The sequence below is a fragment of the Pteropus medius genome, unplaced genomic scaffold, assembly GCF_902729225.1.
Source record: "Pteropus medius unplaced genomic scaffold, Ma_sr-lr_union100, whole genome shotgun sequence".
NCBI classification, from domain to species: Eukaryota; Metazoa; Chordata; class Mammalia; order Chiroptera; family Pteropodidae; genus Pteropus; species Pteropus medius.
Window position 1 is genome coordinate 11,636,006 of NW_024349798.1, and position 25,436 is coordinate 11,661,441.

At 43.8% G+C, this 25,436-nt stretch overlaps 2 protein-coding genes across 4 annotated transcripts in view; both read left to right on the top strand.

Annotated features, from left to right (window-relative positions):
• TNFRSF17 (TNF receptor superfamily member 17) overlaps positions 1-23,171 on the top strand; it is a 94,764-nt gene extending 71,593 nt beyond the window's left edge. The window contains exons 1-5 of one of the 3 annotated variants that reach the window (XM_039885368.1): positions 7,298-7,403; positions 18,727-18,796; positions 19,052-19,175; positions 19,524-19,655; positions 21,178-23,171. In XM_039885368.1, the coding sequence (XP_039741302.1) occupies positions 19,058-19,175; positions 19,524-19,655; positions 21,178-21,443 (516 nt within the window). In that variant the 5' untranslated portion in view covers positions 7,298-7,403; positions 18,727-18,796; positions 19,052-19,057 and the 3' untranslated portion in view covers positions 21,444-23,171. Of the gene's footprint in view, positions 1-7,245; positions 7,404-18,726; positions 18,797-19,051; positions 19,176-19,523; positions 19,656-21,177 lie in introns of those variants that run through there. The other 2 variants (XM_039885366.1, XM_039885367.1) reach the window with 2 other exon arrangements.
• Positions 23,172-24,937: 1,766 nt separating this feature from the next.
• Positions 24,938-25,436, top strand: part of SNX29 (sorting nexin 29) — a 440,342-nt gene continuing 439,843 nt past the window's right edge. Inside the window, exon 1 of the mRNA XM_039885359.1 lies at positions 24,938-25,020. Within this exon, the coding sequence (XP_039741293.1) occupies positions 25,014-25,020 (7 nt within the window). The 5' untranslated portion in view covers positions 24,938-25,013. The remainder of the gene's footprint in view (positions 25,021-25,436) is intronic.

Below are 25,436 nucleotides of genomic sequence, written 5' to 3' on the forward strand. Positions count from 1 at the left end.
AATGAAATCACTCCCTAATACTATTCTGTGATTCCCCCCACCACACAGACACTTAATGGTGTATTATAGCCATTTTCCATGTTAGAACACAGAAACTGACTTCTGTGTTTGCATGTACTCAAATGCTATTTGGAACCTCTCTGTCCCTTGGAATCTAGAAAAGACTGGCTTGAACCCCAGGTGCATTCCCTGTGGAATCAGTCTCAAAGTCTGGTTAGAACTGGGAATGGGTTAGGAAGCTCATGTTCTCATGGTCGCTTCTGGTCCCTGTTCATGCTTCGGCTGACTTTGTTCCATTCCAGTGTACTTAACTAGTCTGCTATCGATGGACATTTAGGTTGTCTCCAGTCTTTTGCTGTCACAAGTCATGCTGCCATGAATAACCTTGTTCACCCTTTTTTTAATGCATATTGAATAAATTACTAGAGGTCGCATTGCTGGGTCAATTTAGCAATAGATATTCTTATAGACATAGATATAGCAATATTTATTGATATTGCTAAATTCTCTCTACAGAGGCTGTACTAATTTTCATTCCTGATATGTTATCAGATTGTGATTTTTGCTTATCTACAAATACACATATACACATTTCTTTTTCATATTTGCCTTTTTTGGTGGGTGAGTTGTTAATCTGAAGTAGCTTTTTATATGTTAGGGAAATTTTCCCTTTGTAATTTGAAATACAAAATTTTTTTAGTTTATTATTTATTTTAACCTTCTTTTTTAAACAACTGCCTAGTATACTATCGTATGGGTCTATCGTAATTTTTAACTGCTTCCTTATTGATAGATTTTTTTTTTTTGCTTTTATAAACAACAGCTTTTTTTTTTTTAAACTAATTTGCATTGTATCACTTTATGCTAAATTTCTAAAAGTGGAACGCTTGGTTAAAGAATTAACTTTAAAAAGCCTTTGGATATATATTGGGTATTAGATATGATAATTTAAAAAACTTTTTATTATTTTAAAACAACTAATGTTTATGGGTTGAAAAATTTCCCACATACCAATCACGTATCCACTGAGACGGACTAGTCTAATCTATATCCCCGCCCACTTCCATCTCTTCCGTATTATTTTGAAGCAAATCATTTCCGCTCTAAAGATTTAACTGTTTAGAGAGATGCTATCTTTGGATGAGAAATTCACCAGCTTTCCCAGTTCTTCCAGATAGTGGCAACAGAAAGTTACCCAAGGATGCTGATGGGTGGGTGCAAACGTTTAATCGGATTCCTCGTGTCCCTTTTCTGGAGCACTACTCTTGTTTTATAGAATGGAAAAAAACGGTCACCCACATAGATGACTCAGCCAGCCCCAGGCCTTTTCCGTCCACTGCAGAATCCCCACAAACCCAAAAGCTTTGTTTTGACCATCAGTTTTCACTTGTTTTTCATTCATCCCTAAAGCTGGCAGGAAATTGCCATCAGTACGTGAGTCACGTGGGAATCTGCTCTCTCCCATGTGGATGTTGCTTCTTTGAACAATACCTACGCTGATGGGCACGTTTCCCCTGCGATCTCATTTCCACGAGCACTGAGATCTGGCTGGTCGAGGCATGGTCTGTTTCGCTGCTGAGTCACTGCTGAGAATCAGAGTTGAAGCCTGGCTTTGTGGGCTCTCTCCTTTAAGCCACATTGTGTCTCAAAAAGATCTACTTCCTGGGGAACTGCTCTCAGTAGCCATCCGGATGGAGAACCTCACTGAACTATATGGACAACAGTGACAGCTCAAGCACAGTCTCCAGGAGGATAATGGCTGAGGGTATTGGTGTTGCATAAGGCCTGCCCAGGAACCTCCTCCCAGGGCCCCCCAGGCCATGTTCTGAAAACTCTGGTTTCTGACAGGCTCCATCCCTGCTTGGCTTCACACCAGGCATAGCAGGCACTGAGGAGGTCCTGCCAGCCCTGCCTCCTCATTCACAGAGCTCTAATTATTGCCAAGAGGGCTACTGGTTCTCAGGATTTGGAAAGCAGAGGACCCAGCAACATCCGGGGCGGCTGATCCTCAGCCTAGGGATCGCTGCAGCTGTCTGCCTGGAAACATGGCTCTCCCTGCACGAATAACATGAACCGGAGCCGGGAACGCTGACCCTGCGTCAGCCACCATGCCGCTTTCCCCAGGCCGGCTCACTGAAGCCTCCGGGACCCTTCAGATAGGCATTTCATCATTTTAATTCTACCCAAGAGGAATAGGAGGCTCCTGGAGAGATTAAAGAAATCACTGCAAGTCATGAAACTGTGGTTTTAAATCCAGGTCCTCAAGCTGAAATTTTGACCCCAAATCCCTGGTTCTGATGTTTTGATTTTTTTTTTTTTTTTTTTTTTTTTTTTATTCAGTAAATCAGATAGAAGTCATAGCAGAGAGGCCACTCAATAAATCCACCTCTGCAGGACAGCCTGGAGAATCCCAGAGAAGTAAGATCAGGGAGGAGGTGGCATGAGTATTGGTCAATGACACTTTTCTAGGTAGAGGTGGAGTCCAGGTGATGGAGTCTCCTAGTGGGAAAGTGTGAGCAATGACTGGGAGTCTTTCTAGCTCAGTGATGGGCAGAGTTGGGTCCTTAGGAACGTTATCCCATCAGCCCGTGCATTCATGCAAAGTCAAGTACTTTGCCCAAGCGGGGATGCTGGGGCTGTTGACTACTCTGCCTGCATTGTCAGAGTTCAGCCACCAGGGCACTACAGAAGGCCAAAAATTGGTAGAAAGCAATTTGCCCTCCTGAAGATTAAATGTTAGGTAATGACCAGAGACAGGATTTCATTGTTCTCATTGTGGGGTTGAGAGTACGTCACCTCCACATATGCCGCTTTGGCCTATTGATTACTTTGAATTAAAGATTTTCAAGAAACAGAAGAACTTTCTAACCCTCCTTTATTCTCCTGAAAGCAGGTGAAAGATGCCCTCCCTGTACCAGTGGGGTAGAAGGCATCCTTATTACAGAGAATTTAGGGCCTGGAAGGTTGTATAAATAAACCTTGTTATTTTTTCACTGTTTACTATGCCTAGCCCAAATCCCCTGGCTTTGTCAATTCTTCAAATGTATTGTTTCTTCATGTAAAAGCTTTCTACTCTGGTCATGTCTTGGATTCTGTATCATTGTGGAGGTGCCCATACTCACATACATAATGAAATTTGTTTTTCTCTTGTTACTCTGTGTCTCAGCCAAGAACCCAGAATGGAGGCAAAATTATTTTCCCTCTCTGACTCATTAAATAAAGGTAGATGATGGGGGAGATTTCCAAATGCAAGCTTTGACATGTGTCAAGGCTCAGCCATCATTTTGCGTTGAGACCCTCTCCCCGCACTAATCTTAGTTCCTTCAGTGACTTTGTGATATCAACTCATCCAGTGGCTCTTCAATGAAACATTCAGGCTCATCGTCACTCTCTCACACTCCCCATAGCAAAGCGCTCATCACTGACTTCTCTAACTTATTCTCTCTACATCATTTCAAACTTTCAGTAAATCTTCCAAACACATCTTACATTGATGCTCCTATGACCCTGGCCTCTCTTTTTTGGGATGGGGGTACAGCAGTCCCCTCTTAACTGTCTGCATCTTCCCCTTTTCCCCCACTGCATTCTGTTCTCACACTGCACGCAGAATGAGCTTTTTACAAAAGCAAATCAGATCTTGTTACTATTCTGCTTAAAATCCTTCAGTGGCTGTTTTCCCGTTGCATGTGGGAAAATATGCAAATTCCTTCCCGTGGTGCCCGCAAACTGGTCCTTGCCTGCCCAGCTTTCTTGGCCGGACTTTGTTGCAGGCACACTGGCTTGCTTTTAGTTCTCATCTGTTTGCAAGCTCTACGTGACCTCAGGGCATTTGCTTCCTCTGCCAGGACTACTATGAGCCTGAACCTCTCTACCTTTCATGACTTTGCTGAAGTGCTAGTTCTTCAGAGAAGCCCTCCCTGATCATCTAAGCAGGTCTCCCCTTCTTTTAAGTGATAGCAGGTCTTCCTTTCTTTTAAGTGGTAGCATTTATTTAATTTCCTTTTTACAACTTATCACTGGGTTGAATTATGTCCTCTAAAAATGTATGTCTAATTTATAACCACTGGTCCCTGTGAATGTGGCCTTATTTAAAAAGAGAGTTTTTGTAGATATAACCAAGTTAAAACGAGGTCATACTGGTGTGAAGAAGGAAGAAACTTTTCTCTACCCTCAAGGTTGTTTAGGCTGGTCTAATAATTAGATCTACGTGGGACAGATTAACAAGAGAACATAATAAAATTATATATGTATCCAGGGAACTCCACTTACATCAGAGAGTCAGTGACCCCACACAATGAGAGGTTTGGAGACAGAAAATTAAAATGAGGTTGATATGGCATTCTTAGCTAGGGTTGAAGTAAGGTGCCTGGGACTTCGGGGGAGGAAGGTCATTGCAGGACGATAAGGAGAGCAGATGTTCAGTAATGAGAATTTTGTCCTGCCCTACAGGTAGGTCATAAAGGTTATCTCTGGTAATCTCTTATTATGGGCAAAGCCCCTAATTCAAATTCTTCCAGGTAGTTTAAGGGGAGGGGCAGATGTTTCTCTTGAGCCCACAGGGTTTTGGTTGCCTTTAGCTATGAGTAATCTGCGTACCACAGAATGCAGCACATCTTGGAGTGACACATTCTGAACCCCTACACTGGATTAGGGTGGGGACTACTCCATTGGCTGGTGTCCTTATAAGAAGAGGGAAATTTGCACATAGGTGGACTTAAGGGAGTACTCCATATGAAGACGGAAGCAGAGACTGGAGTGAGGCATTCATAAGCCAGAGATTGTCAGGGCTTGCTGGCATCCTCCAGAAGTTGGGAGATGCAAGGAAGGATTCTCCCCTAGGGCCTCCAGACAGAACCAACCTTAATTTCAGACTTCTGGTCTCCAGAACTGTGAGAAAATAAATTTCTGTTGTTTTAAGGCATCAAGTTTTGGTAATTTGTTACCTAGGAAACTAATACAGTTGGTAATTATTTTGTTTGCTTATTTGTTTATGATCAGACTTTTATTTCTTCATTGTCTTTTGTATCTCTACTGCCCAGCTGCGTGCCTAACACATAGTAGGTACTCACCAAATATCTGTGGATGCATCGCTTATACTACAGAATTAGCCATAACATCTTATGCACTTGAGCTTGTCTTGTGTTCACCGCTTTGTATCATGCCCACTTTCTGTTCATCACCTCCCTCTGAATTATTGCAAGAGCCTTCCTTCTGGTCTTCTCGCAGCTTAACTTTTTCTTCTCCTTTAACATAAGTCTGGTCTCACTTTTTTTACTTTTAAATCCTTTATTCCTCCCCTCCCCCACTCCCCATTGCCCTGTACGAGCTGTAGGACCTTGGACACGCTCTGTGAACTCTCAGCCTCAATCTCAGTCCCTTCATCTGTGGAATGAGATTAATAATTGCACCTCCCTTACCAGGTTGAAGTAAAGGTTAACCAAGAATCAATACAAAGCACTTAGCACAACGCCCAACGCATCACGGGAGCCCTGTGAATGCCAGCTTTCACCATTAAGGTTGGCGTTGGTTTTGGATTGAGGCTAGAGGCTATATGAAATGAGTTCTTGGTTAAGATGGGGAAAAGCGTTTGAAAAATCACATGTTCAAAGCTGGCTTGCCCAAAGCAGTTTTTGCCTAACATTTTGGCCTGTTGAGATTCAACAAGTTTGGCCTGTAGAAAAGACATCTATTTTAAAAGCATGAGTTTGCATATCATTTTATGCACAGTGAAAATACACTAAGTGGAAAACTTAAAGTAGGCTCACATTTATATTAAAATCATAGCATTTGCACCATAGACATAATCTTAAATATAGACATAAAGGAATTCATTTTAATCATAGCTCAGAATTGATGCTCTCTATTTCTGAACATCTCTTAATCAAGAAATTTCCAAAAAAAAAAAAAGTTTAAAATGCACGGTAACACATTTCAGAGCAATTCCAAAATTTAATATGTGCAAATTATTCATATATTCATAATTTTATTATAGCATGAGATTTGGGGAATCAAGGGCAGGATAAAGGGAATATCTATTAGCTGCTTGAAAAACCCAGAAGTGAAATGAATTTAAATATTTTAACTACCTTCCTATGGACTCAGTGCCGTCGCCAAAACTCTAGCTATTTAATAAGATTAGATGTTCTCGACGATTTGAAAGGCTAAATCGGTGAGAACTTTAAAAAAAAACTTCCTTTCAAAAAGTCAGGTTTTCTGTAGAATTGAACCAAACTGAGATGTGGTCAGCTGTGTTTCTAAAGCCGCTTTGGTTTGATTTGGTAAGTTTAAAAAATACTGCCGGCAAGGAAGGGCGTGAATGATTGAAAATGGAAGTATGAACACGCCTTGATGGTACAGCTAGCCTCGGGGAGCTCCCAGTGAAATGAGTGTGCTGTTATTTATTATTTAGTAAAATTAGAAATTCTGAAAGTTAAGTAGGAGAAACAGGCTTTTGGCCAAAGGGCTATAGCCTGGAGGGTGAAACTGATGCTTCGGGCAGCCACCTTTCCAAAGCCACACACTCTGTCTATTTTTCCCTCTATTTTTCCCTCGTGTGTGTGTGTGTGTGTGTGTGTGTGCATGGGGACCTCCCTGCCTTGTCATATGTCTGTTGCTGGACCTATCCCAACAACTATTTGTGCATCCTTGGGTTCCTAGAGTCACTCAGGGGAGGCAGAGACTATATGACAAGACTCGTAACATGTATTTTTCACATTACGTCACATCCTCCTTCGCTTCACTCCCCTCTCTTCTCACCCTTGCTGCCCTGTTTGCATGTCCCAAATAAAGCATCGACACGTTTATCCTTGCCTCAAGTTTCTGTTTTCCAGGGAATTTAGGCTAACGCAGTGTCACGAAAAAAAAAACCCAAATCCCACAGTTCAGCACCAGATCTATGCTCGGTGTCACAATAGAGTTAAGTGAAATCTGTTCTATCCTAAATTGGTTCATAACACTTTATTTAAAATGCACCAATGGCTGCCCAATGCGCTCGGTCTAAAACCCTCACCCTTAACCCTACAGAACCCCACCTGACCTGTGCCCTTCTCGCCTCCGACACGCGCCAATCACACAGGTCCTCTTTCAGGTCTTCCAGCCTACCTGCTCCCCTTCTGGCCTAAGGGACATCACCCTTTCCCTTCCCTTTGCCAGGTGGCTGGCACGGCCGCCTTCTATTGATCTAGTGGGTCTCAGACAAAATCTCACCTTTCTTTTGTATTTGTTTCCCAGGGCTGCCATAACAAAGTACTGCAAACTTGGTGGCTTACAACAACAGGAATTTATTCTCCTGGAGGCCAGAAGTCTGCAATCAAGGTGTGGGCAGGGCCATGTTCCCTCTGAAGGCTCTAAGGAAGAATCCGTCCTTGCCTCTTCCAGCTTCGGGCCGTCCTTGGCGTTCCTTGGTTTGTAGACATATCATTCCAATCTCTGCCTGTTTTTACATGGCATTTTCCCTTGTGTCTGTCTGTGTGCAAATTACCCTCTTCTTGTTAGGACACCAGCCAATGGGTAGGGCCCACCCTAATCTGGTATGACCTCATCTTACCTTGATTACGTCTAAGACCCTATTTCTAAGTAGGCTGCATTCACAGGTACCAGAGGTTAGATCTCCATATATCTTTTGAGGGGACGCAGTTCACCCCACAACACCTCCTTCACAGGATTCCTCTGAGCAGAAGTCCTGAAGCGCCTCGTTCCTTCGACCTTACTTAAAGGTGTTGTGCTGTGGTGTGTGGGTCAGTGCCACTTTCTAGAGGCTAATGGAATGCCTGATCCATGGACGTGGGATTCCACATTTGGCCGAGGGACCTGCTTCACAGTGAGGGAGGCACAGGGGTGGGCGCAGGACCGCTGGTCACGTTATATTTTGTACCGTCCAGAAGCAGCTGTTCGCATAGAATGTTGCGTTGTCGAAATTCCAGTTTCTACGCCGCGCTCTGAAAGACGGGTGGTCATCTTTCAGGATGCGGCACATGCGTTAAATCACAGAGACCACTCTGTGATGCTGTGTCCCCAGTCGGAAGAGTATACGGGACCAGGAACTGAGGGACAGAAGCAGGAGGGCTCTCACTTACCATCACTTGCAGTAATCCACTGGGGATTGTCTGCTTCCGTCTCTGACAGTCTGGGCTCTGCAAAGTTGTAGTCCCTGGTCCCCACAGCGAGTGCACTCTTGATGGAAGACATAGCAAGGGTGTCATTGAACTACAAGCTGTACCAGGACACTTGGGACACCTGAGCCCGGAGCAGCAGGAGAAAAGGGAAATCGCCATACTAGTAGGCACTGATCAGCAGGAAGACACAGAGATGCTTCGACGTAGTGGGAGGAATGTGTATGAAACCCAGGTGACCTACTCGGGGGCCTCCTGGTTCTCCCTTGTCCCACTAAAACTGTGAATGACTTGTGCGATAACCCCGGCCTTAGAAAGGTATGATTTGGCAAGAGCTCAGACCTCTCAGGAATGAAGGTTTGGGCCAAGTGGGTCATCAAGATAGGCCAAGGTGGTGGCTGACGGGGAAGGTGTAGAGCGAGCAGCGGAGGAGGAAAGGGCGGGTGCCGGCTGCAGCCTCAAGACCAACTGCAGTGACAGAGGCCTTGGAGGGAACGCTAATTTCCCTCTTTGAAGTTCCCCCATGGAAATCATGGAAGGCCACTCCTCAGACATGTACGGATACTGCGGTGGCCGGGACGGTGACCCCTGAGGCGTACAGGGGCATACTTGACTGACCACGCCAGCTGCTGCCGCTGGCCACTGCTTTCACACTGAGATGGAGCTTCCTGTGGCTGCTCCCAGCAGGGCCTGAGTACGGCACCGGTCCTAGTGCCCCAGGCCCACTCCTGCGAGGCACAGGGTCCCTGCGATGGGCGACTTTGGCTCAAGAGCTGCCCACTGGGCTGGCCAAACCCTTCATGGACTTGTAAGACTCTTGCTGCCAGTTTCCCTCCTGCCCCACCCCCCACCTCCACCCGCAGTGGTGTGAGGCCTGCATTAGGGCTTGGAGTTTCTCCCCTTTCTCTGCCTTCCTACCTTCATTCTTCACAAGTGTTGTCCCCCCAAACCTGTGGCAGTCTAATTCCATCTTGGTGACTGCGTCTTGGAGGACTTCCAACCAATGATGGAGTTTCTTCCCCCGTCCCCTCCCCTCCCAAGACCTCCCCTCTTTTCAGTCTGTGTCTTACTTAGCACCATGCTTTTCCCAAGACAGCACTTTCACAATCGTCTGTTCTTTATTACTTTGTTTTTTTTTTCTTTTTCATTTCTCTTTGCTTTAATTAAAATTTTTTTTTTCCGTTTCTGCCACTAGACTGTAAACTCCATTAGGGCAGTAACCACATTGGAAATGAACTCACTGCTGTACCTTGGTGCCTGGTATGGCCCCTAGAATGTAGTGGGCATGCGATCAATACTTATGAAATGGGAGTATTGATCATCTAATGCTGCAGACAGCACTGTCAGCACGCTCTGTGTCTTGTGGTTGTTGGTGTTTAGAGTGGAGACCAAATGTGAACACAGGGAGAAGTCAGTGAATTGAAAAACAAGAAATCAAACTTCCCTGACTCGGTAAGCCTTACCATAGCAAACGGTCAGGACACCCAAGAGTGAAGCCACTTTGGAAAAGTCTAAAGAGCCGACGGAATGTGGCATTTCTGATGGTGCTGAGAGGAAGCAGGAGTTCAGAGGGACCGATCTTCAAAGGCGATCCTCATGGAAAACCAGCAGAGGCCCTCTAGACATGGCCCCAAATCAAATTAGCCTTTTCATGTCCACAAGCGATCAAGGCTCCTGAGGGGCGCACAGAGATCTAAGAAGGGGAGAGAAGCAAGCGCCAATATGTTTGCATTGGAATCTGCGTGTGCAAGACTCGTTCAGCGGGGCTTCTGAGCTCTGTGCTTCATTAGATCCTGGCTCTGAGCTGTTTCATCTCCTCCGGCTCAACTTAGCACAAGGCCTACTTCCCCTTGGCTCTATTTCAAGTTGAAGATGCAATGAAACCATCCGCAGTTTATGGTTACACTACAGGGCTAGTGTTTCTGGCTTAGTATTTGCTATTCCTTTGTGTTCTGGTTAGTTTTGTGTTCTTTTGAAGTTTCTTTCATTTTGAACTGCAGTACACCAGAAAGGGCTTGCTTAGTAATATTTAGTTCTCATGAAGAAGTTTTTAGTGGCAGTGAAGAGGCAGTATTGCTCAGTGGTTAATACCATGGTTTTGGACTCTGTATCAGTCAGGGTAGATGCGGTCATGTTACAGTAGCAAACAATACCCATATCTCATTCACACAATGTGTCCGTCTTACCTCAGGGTGCTATAACAAAATATCATAGGCTGGGTGTCTTAAACAACACAAATGTATTTCTCACAGTTCTGGAGGCTGAGAAGTCGAAGATCAAGATGCCTGCAGATTTGGTGTCTGGTGAAAGCGCTCTTCCTGGCTTGCAGCTGGCTGCCTTTTCACTGTGTCCTCCCATGGATGAGAGCAAGCTCTCTGATTTTCTTCTAATGTGGGCACTAAGCCCAACATGAGGGCCTCACCCTCATGACCTCATTGAGACCTACTCACCTCCCAAAAGACCCATCTCCAAATACCACCACACTGGGGGCTAGGGCTTCAACATATGAATTTTGGGAAACACAAACATTAAGGCTCCATGCTTCGTCATCCTCCCATTGGAACTCAGGCCTGCAGAGCCGACATTGCCTGGGGCATTGCCATTCACCATGGCAGAGAGAAAGCGAATGTGGTGAATTAAGCACTGGCTCTGAAAGCTCCTGCCTTCAAGTGAGCCACACCCCTTCTGCTCACATTTCCTTCATCAAAAGCAAATTTTACATCCACTTGTAACTTCAAAGAGGAGCATGGAAAGTCTAATCCTGCCTTGTGTTCAGGAGGGAACTGTAGTATTGGGAGGAGCTCCAGTGACCACCAGAGTCACACAGTCTAGATGTTGCTGGGAAGGTATTTTCTAGATGTGACTAACATTTAAATCAGCAGACTCTGAATAAAGCAGATTACTCTCCATAATGTGGGTGGGCCTCATCCAATCAGTTGAAGACCTTAAGAGCGAAGATTGAGACTTCTCAGAGAAGAAGGAATTTGGCCTCAAGACTGTAACATAGAAACCTTACTTGCGTTTCCAGACTGCCTGGCTTGCCCTGTGGATTTTGGACTAAAGACTGCAATATCAACTCTTTCCTGAATTTTCAACTTGCTGGCCTGTTCTCTGATTTCACACTTGCCAGCCCCCAAAATTGCATGAGCCAATCCCTGAAAATATCCATCTATTCATCATCCATCTATCTAAGAAGTCACTAAGCTTCTCTAATTGAGTCACCTACCACTGGTTATATAACTTATGAGGCACAGGGCAAAATGAAAACACAGGTCCCTGGTTAAAAAAAACTCACTAAGAATTTCAAGATGGTAATAGCAGAGTATCCAACCCAGTACAAGACATGTGACCTGTGTAGGTGAACGTGGCCCAGCACTTACCGGTCGTGTGCCTACGTCGTCGGCTTTGGAGACACCTCACGGTCCCTCATGGTTTTGCATCAGGTCAGTGCTCAACTATAGTATGTTCTTGGTGGTCTTTGGCTGGAGGGCATTTATGAGAATTTCCTTTCAATCTTTCATATATACAGAATCTTTTACTTAAGAAAGAACATATTTTTTCTTTTCTATTTTTCTATCTTGTACTTATTCTTTAAAAATATATCGATCAGCTGCATAATGTTCAATATTATAGGTGTCTATATCCACATATGGAGAGGCCACATTCTTTGTTAAAATTTGCTACATATACCTGATTGTTTATATCTGTTTTGAAGTAGTTAAAAAGAAATGATCCAAAACTATGCAAGAAATGAGCTTTTATGTAATACATATAAGAGCATATTGAGAGAAAAAGCATGCATTTAAATAAACTGGAGTATTAAAGCGCTAAATAAACAATAATTACGAAAGTAATGTGTCATAATAAATACAATTTTTAACCACCAAAGTAAATGATGTTGAAAGCATCTAGCTATAGATGCAGTACTACAACAATATGTGAATTTCTGGACGATGTTTCTCAACTTTGAGAAAAGATAAGGGTTTTGGTCTGGACTTGTAGTTTTCCTATAGGCCACTGTGCCTGCTCCGTGCTACACATCGGTCATCCTGCAAAAAGGGAACGCTGGCATTTGCCTGCTACTCATTACTTTACCACCAACCCCTTGCCTTAATTCACTTCTCAAACTTCTCAAACTCAAACGTATCCTGCCCTCTAGCTTTGCATGTGCTTCGTCTTCCCTTGCAATCCCAGCATTTAACACACAGTGCTGTTTTCCTGGCTTTGGTTTTGCAGTGACCCTATTTGTGAGATCTCCCTCTGGTTACATTGCCTTGGGCAAACAACCTTCTAGAGGTTGACTGACTCTTGTGAATAATAAGAAAATCCAAAGGCAGGATTTCTTCTTCTTATTATCTTATTTAAGGAGCTTCTTGTTAATAATAAGAAACTCACTAAAATTTGCTGAGCACTTACTCTGGGCCCGGAACTGTGCTCATAGATTATTTGCACATAAATTTATGTGCTCTATAAATGAATCCTTGCAACAATTCCAGGAAGTCAGTACTGTTATCAAGGACATTGTTACAGATAAGGAAATTGAGGCTTGGGAAAGTTAAGCTACTTGCCCCAAGCCCCAGGAACTATTGTGGTAAATCTGGGCTTCATATTTTTCTGGTCCAAAACTTGTACCTTAATCATAATACTGGGTCACTCTTTGGGCAGGATGTGGACAGTTCTATGTGAATATTTAAACTAAGTTCAAAACAACAAGATTAAAGACGTGTATCAGTCAGGGTTGATCAGAGAGCTGTCACCAGCAAAAGGGACACTTTAGAGGAATCAGACCTTCCTAAATTTTGGGGGGAGCTGGGGAGGCGAGGACCAGAAGAGTCATTGACCAGCTGATCTGAGAAATCAGGAACATCCGGATGCTGATATGGGGTTGTGGAGGGGAACTCGTAGAATGGTCCAGGTCTCCTCTGTGTAGGCCCTGTCTCTGTGACTCAGGAGCCAAGCATCTGGTGGTGAAGTTGGAGCTGCTGTCGATCAGCAGGACTAGCAGTTGGGAAGAAGAGCTGGAAGTGTAGCAAAGGAGACTGAGGATGTACTTGAACCCATTAGGCATCTTTGTGACCATCTCTCACTGCGTGCAACAATGATGTCCTTTGCAGAACAGTGGCTGCCACTTCCCACATGCTCTCCAAGTCTCACTCATCTTCCTCTGTTGGCTGACTTTGTCCTGGAAGCACACAGAGATGGAGATTCTGGGAGACACTGCTCCCAGAGTAACCAAGTAGATAGAGCACACTGTAGCTCAGAGGTTGTTCAAGGAAGCTGAGAGGAGGCAAAGCTTAGATGTGTAGTCAAGGGCCTTGCAATGTTAATTTTATGTGTCAACATAGCTGGGCCACAGAGTGTCCAGATATTTTGTAATATCAGTTCTTTCCTGAATTTTCTGCCTGCTGGCCTTCCAAATATTATTCTGGGTGTGTCTGTGAGGCTGTTTTTGGATGAGACTAGTATTTGAATGAGTAGATTGCAAAAAGCAGATTGCCCTTCCCAATGTGGGTGGGCCTCATCGAATAAGTTGAAGACCTGAGTAGAATTAAAAGGCTGACCCTCTTTTGAGTAAGAGGGAACTCCTGCCTGACTATTGAGTTGGGACATTTTCCTGCCTTTGGACTCAAAGTGAAACATTGGTTCTTCTTGGGTCTCAAGCCTGCTGGCTTGTGGACTAGAATTTGCACCATCAGCTCCCCTGGTTCTCAGGCCTTCTGACTCAGAGTCAGTGACCCATCATTGACTCTGCTGGGTCCCCAGTTTACCGACTTCAGATCTTAGGACTTCTCAGCTTCCATATTGTGTGAATCAATGTTTTATAATAAATCTCTTTCTGTGTATGCATTCTACTGATTCTATGTCTCTGGAAAACTTTCACTACTACAGGCTTAGATTTCCTTTTTTGAGTAAAAAAAATCTAAAGTTCTTAGAAGAAATTGTACCCTCTTGGTTTGGAGTTCTTTGCTCAAGGTAAAGTGTTCCGCTGTGAAAACTAGCTTGTCGTTTAGTAGTTTTGGAAAAAGAATCTTTTAGTTGGATGGAATTTTCCTTGCAGCATATGCTAATGTCTTTGGACATTTGAAGCAGTGTTTCTTTGCTTCTTTGGACCTGTGAGTGAGTGCCGAAGCTGGAGGATGATTCGGGGATGGCTGTGCTCTCTGTTCTGTAGAGAGATCAGACCCATTATTCTTTTGGTGATGCTCTTATATCAACAAATTCTATCATAAGGTGTTTAAATATCCTTATTTTAAAACTATGCTACTTCTGCTTTATTGTGGTTCTGCTAAGTCCCCAAATCATACTCTTTGAGAGCTATAGGGAATCATGGAAATAATCTAGCCTAATTTTTTTTTCCAAATTGTGTTCCATGAAACATTCCTAAATGTTCATAGGTGGTCCTTGAAAAAAAGGCATTCTAGGACCAAGTAGGTTTGAGAAAGGCAGTATACTCTCTCTCCCTTTTGGAGAACCCAAATGTACTTTAATAAAGTTTGTGATACCTCTTAGTGTTTGCAGGGGAGATATCAAGTAGGCAGTTGGTAGACGGGGCTGGATTTCAGGAGCTACTTAGAGTTAAATATGTAGGTTTGACAGTTAACACACTGAAAACCATGGGGGCAGCCTTCCTTTCGGCTGATACTGCCATCTTGCAGTAATTCTCCAAAATGACCAACACCAAGAGGGAAAGAGGAGAGGTACCATCTGTATGTTCTCTAGGCCTTTTAGAAAGGCCTTTGGCCACATGCCTGTGAATCTACAGGAAAGATGATACTGCAAATGTCAAGGAAATGGGCACTGTTCGAAAATGAATGCCTCACCAGTGTTACCATGGCAAAACTGGAAGAGTCTACAGTGTTACCCAGCATGCAGTTGGCTTTGTAAACAAGTGAAGGGAAAGATTCTTGCTAAGAGAATGAATGTATGTATTGAGCCTGTGAAGCTCTCAAAGACTTGTGATAGCGTCCTGAAATGTGTGAAGGAAAATGATCAAAAAAAAGAAGGAAGCCAAAGAGAAAGGTGCCTGGTGCCAGCCTGCTCCACCTACAGGAGCCCACTTTGTGAGAACCAGTGGAAAGGAGCCTGTGCTGTGGGAACCCATTTCCCATGAATTACGCATAATAGGAGTAAAAAAATAGAATTGACTGGGTGTCCCTTCCTACGAAGAAATATTTAAAGAAAACCAATTGTCCAAAAAACAAAACAAAACAAAACAAAACAAAACAAAACAAAACAAAACAAAACAAAACAAACACGGGAGCAGAAGAGATTTCTTGGGATAGTGTATGTGAGGTCTGGAGGTACTGCAGCTCTCTTGTGACCATGAGGGGAGGACCTGAGAATGGAGCCAGGATCTAGAAGATGGCATTACTGAGTCAAGTGACAGAGAGAAACCAGGGGATTGTTGGACATAACTCAAGCCACTCAAGCTGATTCCACCATTGGACTTTTTAGCTACAGAGCCAGTAAATTCCTTTTAACTTGTTTTTATATTGTTTCTTATGGAAAGAGGATGTTAATCCTCTTTAACATTCTCTTACCACCTTGGCATATTTACCTCTGTCTCCTCCTAGTCTGTGTTTCCCCATCAACTTACCTGTTATGGAGGAGGATCAGCTGACCCCAAGGTGTCACAATTAACCCATCACCCCCATCTCAAGGAGCAAAGGAAAAACGATCGGTGTCGGTGGTCAACATTTCAAGCATGAGTGAAAGAATCAGTTCAGAATTGTTTAATATGGTTACAGATTTTATTTTTATTTTTGGATTGCTAGAGACCAACCCAAACTGACTCTGGCTAATTTAAACCAAAAAGGGACTTTATTGGAAGGATCCCGGGGTTCCCCCACAGAATCAAAGATGGAGCTGAACATGCTGAACGACAGGCCTGGGGAAGAGGAGGAACCAGAGCTGCCTGGGAGGCCTCAGCAGGCTTCGTCGAAACCCTCTCTGGGCCGACCTCCAGCATGGCGCAGCTCCAAGGCCTGCACTGAGTTCAAGCTTGAGATGACCGGAGAGAGAATATACTTGTGGGGAGAGAGAGTGAAGCCCCTTGGCCCTGGCCCCTGGGAGCCCACCCTGCATACCTAAAGGCTTTGTGACAGGCCAAGAAGGGGCTGCTATGACCTCTGAGGATGGAACCACGCCTGGCTCCTCCAGGTTGTGGGGGGCCTACAGGTGAAGAGTAACCTCTGGGGCTTCAGTGCTCGTAAGGCCCTGAGAGTCCCTGGGGACAGGCTTCAGTTGGTGCTTTCGGTTTTTAGGCCTCACACTGTCCCAGCTTCTGCTCTTCGGTGGTCCCTCTGACATGTTTATTCTTTTTTCCTTAGCCTATGCTCTTCATCTCTAGGAAACCTTCCTTTCATTCTACTTTCTCTCCTCTTCCAAGCTCCCCACTTGCTGCAAGCTGAATGTTTGTGTCCCCCGAGCCCCTCAATTCATATGTTGAAAACTACCCCCCAATGTGGTGGGATTGGGAGGTGGGGGCCTTTGGGAGGTGATTAGGTCATGAGGCCTCACAAATGGGATTAATGCTCTTCTGAAAGAGGCTTTAGAAGCATCTCTCACCTCTTCTGTTATGTAAGATTATAATGGAAAGACAGCCGTCTGTGAAGGAGGAAGTGGGCTCTCACCACATGCCAAACTTGCTGATGCCTTGAACTTGGACGTCCCAACTTCTAGAACTGTGGAAAATAAATTGCTGTTATTTATAAGACACCCAGTCTATGGCATTTTGGTATAGCATTCTGAACAGACTAAGATACCACCTTTTAAAAATGATTCTTATTTTTAAAATAATCATTGTTAAAGAATAATTATTCAAACAGTACCAAAGATTTTTTCAATGAAGATTAAGTCTTTTTCTCACTGTACTCTTCCTGTTTCTTGCTAGAGGCAATAATTGCTATCAGTTTCCTGTGTATCTTTCCAGATATAGCCTATGTTTATGTCTCTTTATACAAACTCTATCTATTTTATTTGTAAACACAGAGAAGCAGATTATTCGCACTATTCAGTACCTTTCATTTTCCACTCAGTGTTGTATCATTCAGATCAGAAGACATCTGTCTCATTCTTTTTGATGGCTGTGTAGTAGTCCACTGTGAGGCCCGCATTGGCTTTTTGCAAATACAAGTGATGCTGCAGTGAGCATCCTTGTACGTGTGATTTCAAGCATCCGAGCAAGTGCATCTGTCAGAAACAACAGTGCTTTCTTATCTAAGAGTTATCCAAACTTTATTCTTCCAGTTTCCACCAGACTCCTCAGGCATGGCCCACATTGGCTGCCTCCTCTTTCTCTCCACTCCCTAAATACCTATAATGTGGCTTCTGCCCACTGACCCACTCAAAGGTCACCAATAACCTCTTTCCTTAGTGCATCACCTTTGACTTCTATAGAATTTGACCTGACTGCCCATCCTGTCCTGATACTCTTTGCTTGGCTGTTATAAGAGATAATCTTTGTCCTCCTCTTCCTCTATTCATGCTTTTCCTGTGTCCTTTGCTTGTCCTCTAAAAATCACCATTTGACAGGAGATGGAGGGAGTGGAACCTGCTGGGCCAGTCCGTTCAGCCCCTGGTTGTCCCACGTAGGCTTTCCCACCATCGAGGTCACTACCTGGACCCTGGAGGAATGTAAGGTTTTGGTCAATACAGAGTTTTGTTTAAACTCTGTTCCAGGCTCAAGTCCTTCGTTTAAAAAAAATGTGCTTTTTAAAATTCCTGCATTTTATTTTTATTATCGCTATATTAATATTTATTATGTGCTATTTACAAATATGAAAAGTTATAAAGAATAAGAAAAAGATACAACAAATAACACAGCAAATACCAGTGTACCCACTATTCAGCTTAATAAAATATGACCATTTTGTACCCTTCCTGTTCCTGAACGATAATCACTGAATTGAATTTGAAGTTTGTCATTTCTTTGCATTTTTAACTGAGTCCTGCATTTCTCACTGATGTCTCTGGATACCTCTATATGGGTGTCTCACTCAGTATGGTTAAAAGCAAACATAAGTGATTCCATTTATGTAAAAAGGGAAATACATTATATAAATCTATACATTCATCTATAGAAATCCTTCTAGAAAGATCTATATCAGAGGTGGGCCAAACAGAACACATCAGCAGGCCTGTCTGTAACCTCTGTGATACACCAAAATGTTAACAGTGATTATTTCTGCGTGCTAGGACTATAGATAAATAATTTTTTCTATCTGCTCATCTGCATTTTCTTTCTAAACTTTCAACAATGGAACATGGATCATTTTAATAATGATTTAATAATACCCCAAGCCTATCGTCACCACCAACACTCGGGCCAATTTAGCTTTTACCCTAGACTTCCCTATTTCTATCAGAATTCTGGAATTCTTCCTAGGTTCAAAACCTGGTAGGCATGCTTGATATCTCTTTCCCTCTCTCAACATCCCATCAGTTGCAATTATATTTTGGGGTTACTTGAGTGAGTTTTTATCTCCCCTGTTAGATCGTAAGTTCTTAAGAGAAGACTTTGTCTTATGTAGCTCCCTGGGGCCTACCACACAGTGCAGTTCATAAACACATGCTCCAAAAATGGTTATTTTGAACCTTCTGCTTGATGCCGCAGGCTTGTCTACATCTTGGAACTGTCACCTGGCTGAGAAATTGTCGCTATAAATAAGCAGTTTCTGTTTCAGGTATGGTTTGTGCTTGATAGTTACACCCATCTCTTACACCACCTAAGCCTCAAATTTTGCAACAGGAATTAGAGCAGATATTCAAATCTTCAGCCACAGTACAGGGAGGCAGCCCCCATAAGAACCAAGTCATCTCTGCAAGCTTCTTTTTTCCCTCAATGTTGTAGCTTCCTTGCTGAGGAATTCTTGACGAAATTTTACTTGTCTTTCCATGCTGTTCTTCCTGTGATTTTCTTGTTTCTTTTCACGATCAAGTTCCAGATGGCTCAGCAGTGCATCCAAGATGATTATTTTGACAAGTTGCTGAATGCTTGCACACCGTGTCACCTACGATGTTCTAATAGCCCTCCTCTAACATGTCAGCATTATTGTAATGCAAGTAAGTACTACTGCTTGAACAATTATTCATCCCCGTGAAGTATTCTCTCTCTATTGACTGTTTATTTAAAGAATAAACATTACAGGGAAGATGGTGAGATTTTCTGAATCAAAAAAAGAGAAAGGGAACAAGGCAATTGTTTAAACGCCAGCAGGAACAAAGTGATTATTCAGAACTGAACATAATTGTATTCAGCACTGCTAGCAACCCAGTATTTTATCAATTCTTTTAATTAAGTGTTATTTAAAATTTGAAAGTCAATGCTGATGAATCAGGGATGGCAATTATCTTTACTTGATGTGCATGTTATCAGTCCATTATCTCTCTGACTTTTTTTTTTTAATTCAGTGAAAAGAACAAATACCATCCTCTGGACCTGTTTGGGCCTGAGCTTGCTGGTGTCTTTGACACTCTTTGTGCTGATGTTCTTGCTAAGGAAGATGAGATCGGAACCATTAAAGGATGAAATTAAAAGCACAGGTTGGTTTGATGGTCAGTCTTTGAAATCTATTTCCAAGGGGTGGTTATTGCAAGTTCAGTTCCTTTTTCTTTTTACATTGACTATTTCATTCACTTAGAGCCCTTTTGAGTGTGTTGGAGGATAGTTTTATTAAATGAACTTCTTGGTAAAAGGGAACTGTCTTCTTTCTGATGTTTATACCTTCTTTGCATGTGTCCTACAATGTCAGCCTTCTCTCACATTCTTCCCTTGGTAATTATTCTTTTGAATTACTGAAGCCTCTTTGGGAAACACTCATCTCTTTCACCAAAGTTAGAACATTGATTAAACGTCATAGTATCAGAAACCACTAGCCAGGTCTGCTACTATCAGGAAAAGTATATTTGGCAAGATCCGCAGCTGTATTTTTAATACAAATGTGTTGTTTGCTTGGGTGAACATTTTACTACTGAAAAATGCCAGAAATGAATAATCAGTTGCTCCTGGATTATTTGAACAATCATCTCAAAGATTATTATTTTTATAAGCAGTAGAGAACCAGTCCCAGAGAACTGGATGTTCCCAGGGAAGTGATTGTTTCTTAAGACCTTCAAGGTCTTAAGAGCTTCTTTAGATAAAGATATTTCTGTAGAACCTTTGCCCATGATCTCATTTCCAAACACTCCACAGCCATTGCCCTATTTCTTTATGCATTTCTTTTTTGTGCACAATCTGTAAAGCATCCACCTTGTTGTTTTCTCGTGCAGTAAGAGGAGGTAAATGGTTGTTCTGTATAATTTATTCATTATTATTATTATTATTTTTTGCCTGGGGTCTGAGAGAGAGGTGAGGAATGACTTCGTGATGCTCTGGGAGATGGAGTTATACTGTGGAAGGCTGGGGAAGTAGCATATAATGGGGATATAATGGACACTCCTCCCTTATGTGATCACAAGAATTTTATTTTAAAAATTTAATCTGCTGCAAAATGTGAAAAGAGAAGCACCTTTACTTTGAATTCTAATGTGTCATTCACAGGCTGATTTTGGTATACCGTAACATTTGGTAATTTGTCATTTCATGTGTGTAAAATAGGGCCGATACCTCAATGCCTCTATGGGCCAGGTGGATAACAAATGCATGTAGCGGGCCAGGTGGAGGCTTCCGCAATAGGGGAGCCCACGCCCTGCCTGACAGAGACAGGTGCGACCGACTCAGCCAATCGTTTCCATGTAGGAATGTCGGCTCCAAGTCGCTAGCCACATTTTGTTACATTAAAAAAAAAGGGGGCCAGTCATCTAGATTCATATGTAAAATCCGTTGGTTTTTAAATGTGGGCCAACATAAGCGAACACTGACAAACCTTCTATGTCCGAAAGCATGTCTTCAAGCCCAAATGGGCCTGTGGCGTGTCAGTTTGCGCCTTCTAGCATAGAAAATGCTCACTGTTTTGTAGGAAAAGGTCTGTCTGGTACTATTTTGAGTGTGCAAGTGTACTGCTGAGACTGTCAGGGCCACAATCCTGAAAAGGTTAGGTTAACTTTTCTGTTTCTCCACAATCAGGATCAGCTCTCCAGAATGAGGCTAATGCTGACCTGGAAAATAGAAAAGACAGCGGGACCGGGGCAGAAGTTCTTTCCAGAGGCCTGGAGTACACAGTGGAAGAATGTACCTGTGAAGACTGTGTCAAGAGCAAACTAAAGGTTGATTCTGACCATTTCTTTCCACTCCCAGCCATGGAGGAAGGCGCGACCATTCTTGTCACTACGAAAACAAATGGCTACTGCAATGGCCTGCCTGCTGCTGGGTGTGTCACAAGGATGGAGTAATCAGTTTCTACCAGATAATTAACCATTTCGAGTGGTGTAGAGCCACTTTGAAAATCTTTTGTCAGAAGGAAAGGATGATGTATCAGATCTCTTTAGGACGGCTGTACTTATCACTTGCTGGTATAGCTTTCTGTCCTATAATTTCTTGAAAATCTTTATGTTAGATACATATTTCTCTGTCTTAGTATTGGGAGCTTAATTGTGGAAACTTCATTGGTTTCGTGATTAAATTTTTGACTCACTGAAAAAAATACTGCAATGTGTAGATCCATAGTCACATGTCTCTAAGGCTGGATCACTTCCCTCCTATACATGCACATGTACACTTCAGGACAGATTGAGTTTTCCTGTTTATCATTAAAGGAAAACAAGGTTTCCTATGTACTTCTGTAGATAGGAGAAGCTGAGTCAGCCACACTGATTCAGTGTGCAATGCATGGGTAGTTCCTGACCCTGTGAGGTTCTAGCTTAATGGAGGCCTCAGGCATTATTATAATGATACAAATATATGCGTAATTGTAAACCATGATAAAAGTGTACTAGGTATCATTTTCAGACCCAAAAATAGGTAATAGTTATGATAGCTAACACTTATATAGCCTTACCAATGTGCCAGGGATTGTTCTAAGTGCTTTACCTGTACTAACTCATTTAATACATACCACAAACTACAAGGTGGGTGGATCATTAACATATCATCTCCATTTTATAGTCACGACAGAAATGAAGTCAGAGCAAGGTAATATAGCCAGTAAATGGCAGAGCCATGATTTAAACCCAGACATCTTGGCCTATTTTTTTCTCTTCTCATTAGCTCAGTTCCATTTGAGTTCTCGTCTCTTTGGGTTACAATCTCAGTCATTATAGGGGGAGGGTTCCCTTCCAGGGGTTGTGCAAAGGTCTTGGGATTATGTAAAGCTCCTTATGGAAGGGCTATGCAACAGGGGATGCCCTTTGGTAATCTGCAGAGGTTGATTATTGATCATTAAGATGCCTACTGGTATAGAACCTCAAGGTCTTGTGGCTTTGTGGCTTTTGTGTTAGGTATGAGATATGGGGAATCTTGGTGGGAACTTTTTACTCATTTGGGGCCCATCATGGCTCCATTCCAGGCCCTTGAGGACCACAGGAGACAATATAGTATAGTGGTGAAGGCACTGGCTCTTGGAGTCAGATCTTCGGGGTTTGAATTCTGGCTTTGTTACCAGGGAGTTATAGACCTTGGGTGACTTTGAGAAAGTTACTTAACCACTCTACGCCTCAGTCAGTCTCTCTCTCTCACATGTTTATTTTTCCATAGAAGTATCTGGTTCATAAAAAGTACTTTGTGTTGTCAAAATGATTTTTATCAGCCCCTTTGAGGTCTAGTCTCTCTAAGGGCAAGCACAGTCTCTTCTTTTGTTATATGGCCTGGGAATATTGCTCCTAGCTTCTCACATGCCCTCTTCCTTCTCCCCTCACCCCCTAGTACAATCTCCTCAACAAGTTTAGATTTTTCAAAAAGCCCAGAAGAGCTGTTGGCATTAGGCTTTTGATTCTTTGTCCTCCAGGAGCTGGTTAAAATCTCAGGAAGAAGGAATTACAATACTTAAAGGGGGTGGATGGTGGTAGAAAACTTAAAGCACAAACTATACCCTCAAAAACTTATCCTGCGTCAAGTGCCATGAAGAAAAAGTACAGAGTGCTATGAGAAGGTATAAACACATCATCCTCATGATGACTCCACGAGGCAGGTATGTGATGCCTTACCAAAGGTTACAGAGGCAAGCAGACCTAAACTAGACTTTCTGGGGAGGGGAGGGGAGCGGGGGATTCAGGCACACAGACTCTTTAATTAGAATAACAAATTAACAACTATGAAGTATAATTTTGAAAATGGAAAAAACAAACCCACCAACCAAATGTGCATTTTCATTTTAAAAAATTAAAAAAAGTTTTTTCCAATTACAGTTGACATATATTAGTTTCAAGTGTACAACATAGTGATTAGACATATAATTTACGAAGTGACACCCTGGTAAGTCTAGTACCCATCTGACAAGTATTTTCATTTTTACGTTCTCCCTACACATGGCCAGATTTTGACATAGTTGTAATCACGGTGTACAGACCATTTTGCATGGGGCTTTTTTTAACTTAAAGTATTATCAGTGACCCTTCCCCACTTTCCCATAATCTTTATAATTAGCATTTTCAGTTACTGCAGAGATTCCTTGTGAGGTGGACCACGAGGTGGACCACGATTTGCTTAGTCTACTGTAGTTGGGCTTTGGAGCTTCCCACTTTTGCATTTTTATAAATAGGCTGCAGAGCATCATTCCCCAAAGAGCTCTTGACCTCTGCTGAATCCAAAAGATAAATTCTCAGAGATTCCGTTTTGAGGTACCGTGGTAGGAAGGCCCAGGTCGGGCTGGAATTCTGGCTCCTTTCCCCAGTGGGGCTTGGTCCTCAACTAAGTGTTTTCTATTGTGTATCAAGACTTATTTGTGAATCAATCAATGTCTCAGTATTAAAAAAAAAAAGAAAGTAGAGAGAATACATTACCTACAGAATTGTTCTGTTAAACTACTTAAATGTATCTACCTCTGTGTACTGGGTTGTGATGTGAAATTCATTTTTTTTTTTTTTTTTTTTTAACGCTGGGTTGCAGGCAAACAAGTTGAGAAAAGGCAACTTTAATTTTTCTGGGGCCCTTTACTCCTATCTGTAAAAGGGGACAGTAAACTGGATTCATAAAACTGTTGGGAACACGTATTCCCACACGATCCACCCACCTTCATCTCGAGCGCCACCACCCTAACCTCAGGCACTATCATCTTTTGCTGGACAACTGCAAACGCCCCCTAACCAGCTGCCCCTTCTCCCCCGGCCCCACTGCAATTCAGCAGGGAATTTTGCAATTGTCCAGGAAGGGGAATCCATCCATCTCTTTAACCGTCTGTCATTACTTTTTTCTCACTACCCCACTCGCTCCAGCTAACCGCTCCAGGCAGGGCCTGTGCACTTGTTCCCTTTTGGGACACTTCCGCGGATCTTCCCGGGCCGGCTCCTTATTATCCAGGTCTCAGCTCTAAAGTCGTCCCCTTACAGAAGCCCTCCCGGCCTGCCCATCTCCCTTGTCCCCCTGCTTTGTCCCATTACTCTTTTAATTTTTCCTTCTCAGCTCCCAGCGCTGCCTGGAGCGATGTCTTGTTTCTCGGAGCCTTGTTCACTGCCTGGCTCCCAGCAGCCGCGTGAGCCCAGGATGATGGGAGGCGTCCTGTTCGGTCGCCGCCGTCGCCGCACCCGGGGACTCGGGGACCACAGCGCGTTCGCGTGACGATTCCCACCTGCCCGGAACGCCCCGCCGCGTCGCCCCAGCCCAGGCGCCGGGTGTCGACCGCCAGGGTTTACGTTCCGGGTCGGGGGGCGGGGCCTCGGCGGCGGCGCTCCACTTCCGGGGCGGGGCGGACGCGCGGGGCGGGGCGGGGCGCGCTGTCGCCCGGCCTGTCTGGAGCTCCCCGGCGGCAGTGGCGGCAGTGGCGGCAGTGGCGGAGGCACGGCGCAGGCACCGGACCGGGCAGCGGCACCATGAGCGGTGAGTGCGGGCCTCGCCGCTGTCACCCGCCGCGGCCGCCCCGGCTCCCGCCGCTCCATCTCTGCGCTCCGGCCCTGAGACCCCCGAGCCCTGTTCGCAGACCCCCGTCCCATCACTCCCAGCTTCCTGACCCCATGCACCTCAGTTCTTGGCCCCTGATCACCTGCAGTTGTCTGGCGTCCCGAGTCTAGGCACTCCTAGTTTCCTGACTCCTGTCCATCACTTAACGCCAGCTCTTCGGCACTTGTCCCCCAGTCCCTCCAGTCCTCTGACTCCCTTGAGCGGTCATTTACCAGACCCCCAGTTCTCAGATCTCCTATGTCTTAGTCCCAACTAACTCTTAGACCCCCTGAGTCCCAGTTTCAGTTCCGGGTCCCCCTACTTCCCAGTCATTGCCACCACCCAGGCCCCTTGTC